Below are 12,930 nucleotides of genomic sequence, written 5' to 3' on the forward strand. Positions count from 1 at the left end.
GCATGGTTGCTATGTTCACCCTGTTCACCCGGGTGTGATTTCATTACGTCAGACATGATTTCATTACGTCAGACAGGCTATATAAGACCTTACACCACTCAGTTCACACGGGTGTGATTTTTTTAAATATCATTGCATGTGAAAATAAACAAACAAACAAACAAACACACCAACATAGCCAACGCAAGATGTATGCTTATCAACAACAGATAAATATCGGCTACTGCCATCGCTTAATGTCAGTTTTATTTGCCAATACCGATATTGACCGATAAGGGAAAATATTGGCTGATATGAATATGTGGCCGATACATGGGTGCATCCCTACTTACTGATATGTTGGATGCACTACTCTGTGGAGAACCATATACAAAGTAAAACACATGTTCCCCTAATTGTCCAATATGTTTTGAATCAAGTTAATTTGTTTTAGGAATATATTCCTATATGTAATTATATTCACTGATCCTTCTAAAGATATAATTTGGTTATTATGGTAGTAACTCCGCATTACTGTTCCTTTCGTCATTACATATATAGCTTATTACCACAAGCTATTACAGTACACTTTGACCATAGAGAACAAGCTACACCATTCAAGCACATTAAATGTCTGACAAGTACATCTTCTAGTTATACAACATTATGATGAGTGTATTCTTGTATGCATATCCATTCAATAATAAAAAGAGAGGTTCACATGCTCAGTGAAGTGCATATCTTTGCCAGGAGGAGCGACCAGTCTATGTCATCTGTACAATATATGTATCATGTATATTAGTCATCATGTATAATATATGGCCTGACAGCATATTTGGGCAAGTTACTTTCTTGGCCTACTGGTGCTAGAAATTTGTCACTGATCAGTTTTTGAAAGATTAGCTGCAGACAAACAAACAAACAAAATATATAATCTTCCTCTTTGCCTTCAGCCAACTAGAAATTAATATTAAACTGAAATACCAGTATGGTAGCTATATATCTAATTAGATTATATCTATGTGCTCTGTCCTTCGCAGGTCTGGTCTGCATGAAGTCCAGCACCTCTGTGGTTGAGCTGGTTATGCTGCTGTGCTCCCAGGTTAGAACTCTCTCTCTCTCTCTCTCTCTCTCTCTTTCTATCTCTCTTTCTATCTCTCTCTCTCTCTCTCTCTGTCTCTCTGTCTCTCTGTCTCTCTGTCTCTCTCTCTCTCTCTCTCTCTCTCTCCCTCTCTCTCTCTCTCTAACCCCTCACTCCCAGACATATTTCCTGCAGACCTTTAGTAAGGAGTCTGGATATCTGGGTCCATAGAATGTGACCATTAGGGGGGCAGGATCAAGCAAATTGAACATGGACAGCCCTCTGGTTCATGGAACCCATATTTGACTCCTGAAAGGACTTCAATTTATGAGAAAAGAAAATGATCTTCCCACAAAGCTACTGCCATTGAACTAGAGGCGGTGGATATCTTTTTGTTACTCTTAAGCCAAATTCAAGGACTACTAAGTAATGTTACATATCAGTTCCTCATGTAAAAGAGAACGTCTAGAAATGACGACATCTGCACTGCGCTGAGAATCCAGTGACTTTCTCACTACACCCCAGAGCCTTAATCCCAAGCCCTCCTTTAGAGAATCAGCCCCACCTCATGCAAAGCTGCCAGTGACTGATCACCCCAGAGCTGACCCTTCCAATCTCTTGTTAAGCCCTTGTTTTAGAGAAGGTCAAAGCCCCAATGTAGCAGTTAGAACAGGAGATATTTAACATACCTTCTGTCAGCCCATCAGTCTTGTGCTGGGAGCCCATAAGGAAGCCATTACTTGGTGCCTCTTTGTGGATCCAGACTGCAGGGCCACAGCCCTGAGGAGGTGGATTGCCACTCTCTGTGCTCCATGGTATATCTCCAGTCCAAAGCTTGCTCCAGCGGGGAGCTCAACAGCCCACATATGCATGCATTTGTTATTAGCGGGCCAAGATTAAGGAGCACTCCTCCCCTCGCAGAAATGGGTCTGCAAGTGGTGAGTGACTCTGTTCTTTGGAAGGATCTTAAGAGGGGATGTAATTCCTGTTCTTTTAGTGCTTCTATGCTGGCTGTAGAGTAACTGCGTGTCTCTGGGAAGTTGCCTTTTTTCAGCTACAGGATTTATTGCAGATGAGAGCGTCAGCATGCTGCTAAAATCCTGAGTCCACCCCCTCATCTCACAGATAGCATTACTGTGGCTCCAGTGGTTCCTGCCATTAGGGGCTCAGGGGATGAAACCTGGGCTGAGATATCGATCAGACAGAGAGGGTTTGAAACTGGACCCATGCCCCACTGTCCTCCCAGAACCTTCTAGATGAGCTATGGCTTCAAACACTAACACAGTGGCGCTAATGGGTACCGTCAAACTGTTGGGTAATCTAGCTACAAGACAACCTGTTTTAGAATAACAGAGAGGTTATCGGGGTGTATTTTATTACATGTACAGCAACCGTATTGGTAGGTTTTAAATTACTTCACGCCTATACATTTATCGAGTATAAAATGTATCCTGTATGAACATGAGATTGTGTCTGATTGACAATGAGAGTCAGTTACTTAGTGTATTTTTCATATACCGGCCCTTTGCTAAAAAAGCAAAAAAAAGCAAAGCAAGCCATTTGAATAACCGAGTAAGCCTTAGCTGACATCATTGTAAAATGCCAACTTCATTGTACCTACTCACATGTCTAATAATAATATTTTAAGACAGCACGGTGACCACTTAGCTGACCTTTAGTCCTTCTTTGTTTTGAGACCTGTCACTTTTATGAATAAATCGGCGCTAATGATCTCCCTTTTACTTATTTATGCATACTAATCACAGCGATCATTGGTGTGGCTGGCCGTGGCTGCAGACAGTATGTGTCTCTCCTCATCCTGGGCAGCTGAATGAAAAGGTCATGCAGCTCTGTTTCTTGTAACAGCTTAAACATACAGGGGGGATCCAGGGTGGAGCCACGAAGATTTAGTGATGGAAGGCCTCCAGATGTGGCGTGTAGAACAGACCATAGCTGAGCAGATAAAAGGGAAAACTCCTGTGCACTGACAGGTTGGATTGAGGCACCACAAATACTTGGTTCCCCGCTGAATCACGGGAAAGGAGGAAGAGAGGAAATCAAAAATGCTATATACGTGTTCTCCAGGATGGTTGGTATGTGCCGTATTATATCCATAAATAGTTAAAATGCAAGAGGTTTTTTGTTTGTTTGTTTTTACTGAACACATGGATGCAATAACCATGACCCTGGCTGAACCTACTGTATCGTCAATGAATCCCCAGCATCTCAGAAAGTGTGGGGATTACCACCTGACCAAAGTCAAATCTCATAACCCAGAGGTGTGTTCTCATGGTATAGTCTGCATTTACACAAGGGATCAAATTGCTTTCTTCTGGAGGTACATGTCAGGCCTACTTCTCCTCAAATGGACAATAGTGGACTTCTAAATCACAGGCAGCCTTTTTGGAGAAAAAAAAAGAAAGAAACCCTCTGAAGCACCAACCATCACCAACCTTACCGAGAGAGAGAGAGAGAGAGAGAGCACATCGGAACAGTTCAAGCGCTACCCCCTCCGACCTGATGTCATTTTCCTGGCATCGCCAAACTCTCACATCTGCTTTGATTTCCGTATTTATTTTTGTCACGTGAGTGCGGTGCAAGCAGACCCTCAGAAGACGGGCTGTACATGATCCCTGTCCAAATCAAGAACAGCTTATTCCGAACGGATACTGTAGCGGGGAGAGGGGGGTCACAGGGAACATTTGGAGACCAGATGCTCAGCACTGTGTCAGCGCCATCTCACTGACTTAACGCACCGTATGGGTCAGGTAGTGTACTCTTCATGTATTCCATGAACCAGTATGTGTCAGGCATGACAACCATACACAGGAAATATACTGATAAATAGTGTCTGTTTCAGTTATTCTGGCACTGCATGCAAATTGATGTTCCTTATCTAATCTGGGTTTCCTTGTATAGTGAACATCAGTACTGTTTTGCCAATATTAGAACCACTTAGAAACGCCTACAGTCCTGCTTTTCTTGGTAGTTTGCATTCACAAGAATAATTATTGAATTTAAATCTAAAGTTCTGTTCAAAGTGTCCTCATGCCTAAATCGCCTGCAATTAGTTATATCCCTGACACTGAGGTTGCTGGCAGAACTGGAAACCTTTCTTCCTTTCATTGCCAACCCCCCCCCCCCCCCCCCTCTTCCTTTTGAACCGCGGCCTTCTCTGTTTTCTCTTCCATTTGCACCTCGGTGAGGGCACAGGAGAGCTGGATTTCCCACAGCGAATGGCGCGCTCTCAAACTGCTTTTTAATCATTTCCAGAGTGTGTTTTGAGAGAGCAAGTGTTGGCACCGTGGCCCGGTGCTCAGATCCCTTCCAGGCACACTGCAGCGCTCGATGAGCCCCGCTCAGTGATCTGTCACTGTAAGGGACAGAGGAAATGGCTCTGTTTAAGGGAGAGGATACAGTTTCATCCCTCAATTACATCTCTCCTGGGTTTACAGATCTTTTTTCACACAGAGCGTAGAAAAGGACGGTGCAGGGAAGGACGGTGCAGAATTTGTGCTTTTATAATCATTGCTTATTTTTATCCTTTTCCTTGAACTACATTTCATTGTTTTTTAATCTCTTAAATTACAAGATATCACTTCTTTTTTTTTCAGGTAGAAAACTTGTAAGTCCAAAACTGAATTAAACCGTTTTTTGTCTTTTTTAGGGGTGCTAGCCCCATCTATGCCCAGCTCTGTGTGTTTGTGTGTACCCCATAGCGATGATTTGATTGGCTGAGCAATGCGTGTACCCCATAGCGATGATTTGATTGGCTGAGCACGGAATGTGATGTATGATGATGTATGATAAGAGCACCCCTCACTTCACACAAGTGTGATTGGTTAAAGGCAGGGTAAGTGATTTTCTTTTGTTAAAATAAGTGTTAAATATCTCTATATTCTGATCGTACTCATTGCTATAGTATAGAGTTTGCTCAGTAACCGGAGTCTCCATCTCTTGATTAGACAGATGGGGTGGGATACCAATTTTATCCAATCCGGTTAGAGAACTCAGTCAGGATAAACAAGTTAAATTGAAAGTGATGACACAAATAAATGAGGATTCACAATTGGAACTGGAATACTATAAAAAATGAAGAACTTTTTGTCACCTACTGTACCTGAAAATGTATTTTCTGTTTATTAAAAAGATGGAGAGACGGGACTGAACAGACACTGTAGCAATGATTACTGAATTGAATTGATCAGAATATATTTAAAAAAACTTACAACCAAAAATCACCTACCCTACCTATAAAAAAATGATAAACCCCACAGACAGATCTACTAGCTCGTCGTGAGCTTGTAAATCTGTCTGTGGGGTTTATAAATATATAAATATATTTTTGCAACAATTGCAAGACACAGGCCCGGACGGCTGAAGTAGACGTCCGGGCACATAGGCTGCTAATCCAGCCTGACAGTGTGTTACGGGTTCGAGTCTTGATCCTGATGACCTTTGCTGCGTCTTACAGTCACTCCCCATTTCCTCTCAGTTTACTGTACACTATCAAATAAATTAAAAATAAGTAAAAGAAACAATTCTAAGACACTGTCATACAATTAAGTATAAAACTATGGAGAAAAATATATATATTATAAATATAATATGGAGATAACAAGGTTTCTGCCAAACAGCCGTGATATGATGTCAAACTGTTGTGGAGCCTGACTATTTGGGTGGCAGCTTCTTTCCATATAATGTTGGCGTAACGAATGGAGTCAGATGTTTTTGTATTTTTTACTTGCGGTCTTGTACCATATTTCATCATTGGTGTATTTTGCTCTCAAAATATTGTTACAATTTGCAGTACTTCCAGAGAAACTGTTCCATGAGTGGTTTTATTACTGTTATTCTTTTTTTACTGCCTCCGCAACAGCTTTTATTTAAGAGAAAATTAGGTGCAGTGATATGACTTTTATAACCCACTTCTAACATTGCTTATTAACATGTAATGAGGTATGTTTTTTATGTTTAATGGTTTGCACTCTGAAAGCCAAACGGCTGTGTACTGTGATTAACAATCTCAGCAAACCTCTTGTGTTATAGGAATGGCAAAACTCCATACAGAAGAATGCTGGCCTAGCCTTCATCGAGCTAATCAACGAAGGACGGTAGGTATCCATCCCATGCATAGTATCCCATAAGGTGATTGATTATTAAATGCTGTACTTTATTTATCATTCTATTATCTTTTTATTTTATTTTATTTTGTATCATTCTTTGATCTTGATTTTATTCATCTCTTTTTGGCTTTTCCGTGGCAGCGTAAGAAGTTTATTTGGACCACATCGGGGCATAGATTAGTCAGAACCCTTTTGCCCATACACTACACTAGGGGGTAGAGGTAAATTATATTGTAATTAGAAAATCAACACAAGAGTGTAGTCACCCTCATCTAATACCCGTCTCTGCCTTCTGCCATATGCCTGCATGTCGATCTCAGTTCCTTTCTTTGTGTTTTTCTCTGTCCCTCCATCTTTCTCTTTTCCTGAGTCTGACCAGACTTGGGGTGTTCTGTGGAGCAGATCAGGGGCAGCTCAGCCTCCTTGTCCATCTGCTGACCCATCTGGCCCAACTGATACAATGCCCAGGCTCTTGCCTTAGCCCAGCCAGAACCCAGTCTGTCCCCTGCTGGCCTTGGAACAAACGCTCTTAGTCCCAATTCAGACTTTGTAGCATGATGGCGTTGTGTGCCGGAAATAGCCGATCTACAAGCTCACAGCATGTCGCAGATGCGTTGTGAGCTTGTAGGTCGGCTATTGTCAGCAAGCAGCAATGTTGTGCGTTGGAGTATAAATTGGGCTTTGATCAGCCACACAGTGATGTCCAGGCAGGGTGCTGCTGGCAGATCCAGCATTTCAACAAACACACAAATCTGCTCAATTTAACTAGACAGTTCTAGAATTAGAAAGGTTCTAGTCATCGTATGAAACACTGATCAAAGCCCAAGTTATACTCTGCCCTATCTCCCTACAAGGTTCTAATGACTCGTTGACATACACATGAATGGCATTATATACTGTACACAAAACAATAGGGGCATATAGTGTGCTCTATGGGTTCTCAACCTGTGGGTCGCGACCCCTCAGGGGGTCGCCAAATTATTTTGTGGGGTCCCCAAATTATTCTCTTATTTTTTGCAACTGAATGGCTGGAAAATGGCATGTACACATAGTACATGCATAAACTTTACTTAATGATTATATCTGGTTTCATTCATTCATTCATGATATATTTTCTCTATTATTAAGGTTATTTTTTCAGTCAGTTTGTATTGGGGGTGGGGAGTGGGGGGGGGCGGGGGTCGCGAGACATGGCCAAAGCAAAGGTCCCCAGCCAAAAATGTTGAGAACCCCTGCTCTATAGCTCTGCTACTTACTAGAGCCATAACATCTTTCAAACAGGCTAAACGTGGCCAGTTCAGTGGGTGAATAATAGTCAGATCCTGATTATTAATGCCAGGGTTAGATTTGTTTTCTTAACCACTTAAGCCCTATTTATTAATTCAACAACTAGTTATTAATTCAACAACTAGATATCTTTGCTATTTTTCTTTTTTCTTTTCCCACAAATTTTGGAAAACTTTGGGATGCCAGGGATAATGTAGTGAACATACATTATCAAACATAAATATCAAATATATCAGATCAGGTCTACATTTCACAAAAGGGAATGGATGTATCTCTGTACCAGAACCAGGGATGAAAAATAAAAATACCAGAGCAGAGTGGGGATATCAAAAGCCCATCCCCTCCAGAAAACCGAGACCTGAGTACAATATAGTACTCTTATGATTTTCCTGCCACCCGTCATTTGCAATATAATAACAATAACTATTCTTATTATTATTACCAGTAAGACGCCTGAGGGCGAGAAGCTGAAACAACAGATGCATAGATTAAACTATTAATCTGGTGTCAATGTAGCCAGGACAGCATTCCATTTCATGTTTATGATCCGGTCGGGAGCGGATGGTAACTTTCGTCATGTTGTAGTCATCTGTCAGGAAACCACAAGACAGAATCAGTACTGTGAATGGCGGAATTCTTATTGATGACTACAAAACAAGACTACAACATTACCATCCGCTCCAGACCGGTTCACATGGCGATTTTGGAACACAGACCAGGCTTTCCTCCGAGGTGGAAAGCCTGGTGACGCGAGGTTAGTGTCAGTGAGGTCAGATAGATGTAGAGTTGCTGGCCGACTCCATATATGCAGATCTAGTATGTCAAACCATATTGTATGGCTATCCAGGGTTTGATGAGGTCAGTGTCGTGATCTTCATATATGGAGATCCTGCTGATGATAGTCAGCTCCACATATGGAGATCAATGTGTTGGTTAATTTGCAAGTGTGACTTGCGTCACGGAAACCACAAGCGTGTCACGAGATGTGACGGACTGACAACCTTCAGGAGCGTGTCACGAGGCGTCGTGTGGCAATCTTCATATATGGAGACAGCCTGTATGGAGCGTGTAATGTCACGAGGCATGATGGACTCGACAACCATATATGTGTGAGTGAAGGAGTGATGGACGGGTTTTGCCGGTTTTCATAGTAATCTGCGGTCGCTTATTATTATAAAATTATTACAGGAGATAGCAACATGTTTACCAAAAACAAAGGTTACCCCAATAGCAGTGGAAACCGATAACACAAATGTTTTGAAACTGATTAATACCATGAGGCTCTCGGCCTAAAAGGTTTTTCAGAAACACTGAGCATTTTGAAACGCCAACAGATGCATGCCTCTTGGACGTCGCCTTTTTTTCAGCTGCACATTTTATTGCAGAAGAGAACATCAGCATGCACCAGTGTGTTGCCCTCTCAGGCTCTCAAGTATACAGTATGTTCATACATGTTACAATTTTTTTACTGACAGTACAAGCCTCGGAACCAGAAGAATCTGACAGCTAATTTTTTTTATTTGCTCTGGCAGATGCATTTGGCCCCCATTCAGACAGATTTCCAGGCGATCTCTCTTGGGCCAATCACAAGTGTTTATCTTGCATGGGGCGTGTTTCATACGATGACTGACAGTCTGCAGGTCCGTACAGTGCAACACACTTCATAAATCTCTGATCAAACTGTCAAACTAGGCAGTGCTGATCAATCAATATGAATCAAGATGTTACTACATTTCCGATTTCCCACCTCAAATGTTTTCACAAACAGCTTGAAGACAGATGAGCCGCCCAATTTGCATGTGTCGCTCAGCAGTCAGCACTACGTTGTTTCAACTTTATTTTTATTTGTCACAATTTCACACACCAACATCAAAATCAGGAATACTGATCCACAATTTAGGCTCATAATTCTTGGGCTCTGAGTCTAAGGGCTCCGATTTCGTCGCCGCCTTTACCCGCAATGTGGCCCGCAATTCAGCCGCTGCCCGAAAATTACAAATATAGGAGCTTTCTCTGTCCCTTAATGGTATTTTCGTCCAGCATCACCCGCTATCTTTTTTGCAGACACCGGTATTTGCACCTAGAGGTGTGGTCATGGGCGTGCTGGCACGCTTTCCCCTAAATTGCTATTTTGGTCAAACACATTTGGGAAAGCGATGAAAGTGAAAATGCATTTTAAAAGCACCCGTAAACCGTATGCCAAATTAGTTTGGTAAAGAGCGGCACGCACCGCGCCTCAATGGAGATGTCCACGTAGTGCAGGCTGCATCTCTCCTTATTCTCCTATGCATGCATCTCTTTGTAATTTTCATATACTCAGCAGAAGTGAGTGCCTGCCACTTCCTTGTGTTTATATAATTGTATAGTCAAAGAAGTTATTTGTGCCAGACTGCCAGGCATTGCAGCGTGCGCGATTCCATTTGCTCGTTCAGTTCATCACCCCATAGCAGCAAATGGGGTTTAATCTAGACCGAACTTTCCTTTTCGCTTCATACCGTTCCGTAGAAACGGCCTACACGCACGAATACGATCTATATACCCCGAATTTCGTAGTTTACATAGTACTTTGAATTTTTTTAAATGAGCAAGATTTGAGCGAGTTGTGACTCAATGAAAAGACGAGTGTTCTTGGGGGTGCAATATAGCACTAACGGGCAACGGATAAGGGATCTCTTAAAGGCAATGGTACGTGGACTGGTGATTGGTTTAAATATTGTAACGCCCAAACCACATCTATGCATAATATAACGGGTAACGGAGGTGTTTTAGGGATTTTGACAGGTAACCAAAATACCAACTTTAGTGGGGGAACACCCCTTCCCCACTGCTAAATCCCAAAACAGTGTATTTAGAAAGATCAGACGAAAATGGAGCCCTAGATGTCTACAACCCACTTGGCCTAAGTGGTTTGTTTGAACTGACATAACATTGTCATCATTATCTCTGTGCTCTCATTAGTGGGTCTAAAACACCAGGAAATCACCATCTCAAACTAGGAAATGGGTGCAGTAAAGTGCAAAGCCTATTATATTTTCCTCCCAGTAAGAGAGGAGTTGTGTAATATTGGCAATGTATTGTGTGATCTGTCTATGTCTATGTATCGCAACGTTCGAAACGGCAACTTGGTGGTGTCTCTGGTGGCTCAAGTTCGCTAGAGACGGCGCCCCTCCGTCGCGGTTCCAGGAACGGGGAGGTGGGACAACGGGGGAACGGGGGAGAGGTGTAGGAAACACTCGCTAGCCTCTCTGTCTGTCTGTCTGTCTAGTCTGCAGAGCGATGGTCACTGCTACAGTCCCTTTGGGAAATGTTTTATTTCTACAATAAAATAAGATTTCATCATAATGGTGTAGACTAGTATAATAAACATTTGATAAACTCAAAGTGGGCATGTTCCAAATAAGGCCAACTGGCAAATCAGCAGCAGAAGCAGGCGTTGGCATTGGCCTGGGGGTTCAACTGGCGAGTCGGTGACCCCGAGCAAAGTGCAATGACACCCCACAAGGTGTGACATTTGGGCTGGTGAGGTGAGGTTAACCGTCAATGTATGTGTAAAATTAAACTGAGTCTTCCTTGCCCCAAGACATTCAGCAAATGTCATATTACAGTGCAGTAGCCTACGTTTATTTCAAATATAATTATACCCCATTTTTATAGGTCATGGTTACGCACACTGCTATGCCCCCTTTTGGACAATCGTATCCCCCACACTTTATCTTCATCAACATGTCTACAACATTTTTGTTTTATGTAGGCAATCCTCCCTTTAGATTTGGCCATATCTTGTATGCAAAGACCATGATGTCACCAATATCAGTAGGGTTTATCCGTCCATGGAGTATGAATGTGCACATGCACAGCAGTCCAAGGCAATCTAGTACTTTTCAAAACATTTGCTTGGTACCAAAGTGACAGACAGACAGACAGACAGACAGACACAAGTTATGCAAAATAGAAATGGTACAGTCCCTTATTAGGGCATAGGATATATTTATTAATTCAATTATATTCAATTCAATTCAATTGAATTCAAGTCTATTTTCTATTAGTACTGTGGGTGGGATTTCACATTATATTTATACACAAAGCTGTAAATTGGTGAACAATAATTGTTCCCACTGCAAACGGCACCTCAGCTTGGCTTCTCTGTTGGTTTCAAATCCTCAGTGTTTCCAGACTTTCTTTCCTAGCTGTGAAGGTCTATCTATAAATGACTGCTTGTCAACAGTTAAAGGCTGCAGCAGCTGATGATTGCAGTGTCGGGATTACTGCCTCTCCTTGGGACATAAGGGAAATTACAGTCTGTATCAAGCACTGGAGAGGAACAGAGCCTCTTTAATTAAAACAAAGCTGGCCTAATGATGTGTAAAATGGCATATAATCTCCACACAATAGCCAGGGTGTATTCAATTATTAAAGAGATTGGAATTTAAATGTAAGTATGGGCATGGGCCCCCGGAATCAGCCATGGAAGATGTGGTCTATGGCCCGAGTTGTCAGCAATATGGGGGCTGGGTGGATGTTCTGGTCAGCGGAGAGCGATCCACAGTCAATCAGGCATGTGCCAGACGTGCTTCAGTGCCCTAATGACACCCCATTCCCTCCTTAATGCTACAGAAGGATCTGTCACTGACCTACAGCCTTGCTGCATAATACAGACAAATGATGCTGATTACTCGTCTCCTCTCCTAGGTGCCACAATGTTGCATTAGCCTTACACACCACAGTATAGATGCTTTGCTTAGTGGTACTGTGATGGGACTATAGATGGGAGCTAATACATATCTTATAATACCCTTTGACTAATACGGTATATCATGCATAATGTGACAATGTAATCTGTTGCATTCAATTGTTTCTGTACTATTAAAGGCTGCTCTGCCATGCTATGAAGGACCACATAGTTCGTGTTGCCAATGAAGCTGAGTTTATCCTGAACAGACAGCGGGCAGAGGATGTCCACAAACATGCTGAGTTTGAGGTACAGTACTGTTCATTCATGCAGTGTTGTATTCCATCTCAAAATGTGTTAGAAGCGAGCACAGAGGATTGCAATGATTAACTGAAATATTAAACAAGTATAAGTTCAAACATCATACATGTAGCACCTTTTTGCTTGAATGCTGCATCTAGGGATTCAATCGTAACATCTGGCATGGTAATATTGCGTCACTGTGCTCATGTCCTCTAAGGGAATCCTGTTATGAATAGTAATTGTACTGTGTGTTACTGGCTAATCTTATCCTTGTGGAGGATTAGCTTCCTTACCCTCCGAGTCCTAATGATTTTAATAATCGTAAGTGAAATGGTACTCCAGTCAGTGCGTTCTTGGGATTTACTTGTAAGCCCACCCATTTATGGAATGACCTCCTGAGACTGTATTTATCTCCAGTGTATATCATCCATGTCACTCTATGTAGTACACCACTGTTTTAATTATTTAAGCTTTTAAGTTTATCC

At 42.0% G+C, this 12,930-nt stretch overlaps 1 protein-coding gene across 1 annotated transcript in view; it reads left to right on the top strand.

Annotated features, from left to right (window-relative positions):
- Nucleotides 1–12,930, top strand: part of nbeab (neurobeachin b) — a 268,935-nt gene that overhangs the window by 143,752 nt on the left and 112,253 nt on the right. Inside the window, exons 34-36 of the mRNA XM_079513569.1 lie at nt 1,020–1,081; nt 6,110–6,174; nt 12,343–12,451. Coding sequence (XP_079369695.1) covers nt 1,020–1,081; nt 6,110–6,174; nt 12,343–12,451 — 236 coding nt within the window. The remainder of the gene's footprint in view (nt 1–1,019; nt 1,082–6,109; nt 6,175–12,342; nt 12,452–12,930) is intronic.

The sequence above is a fragment of the Electrona antarctica genome, assembly GCF_951216825.1.
Source record: "Electrona antarctica genome assembly, chromosome: 11".
Taxonomy (NCBI): domain Eukaryota; kingdom Metazoa; phylum Chordata; class Actinopteri; order Myctophiformes; family Myctophidae; genus Electrona; species Electrona antarctica.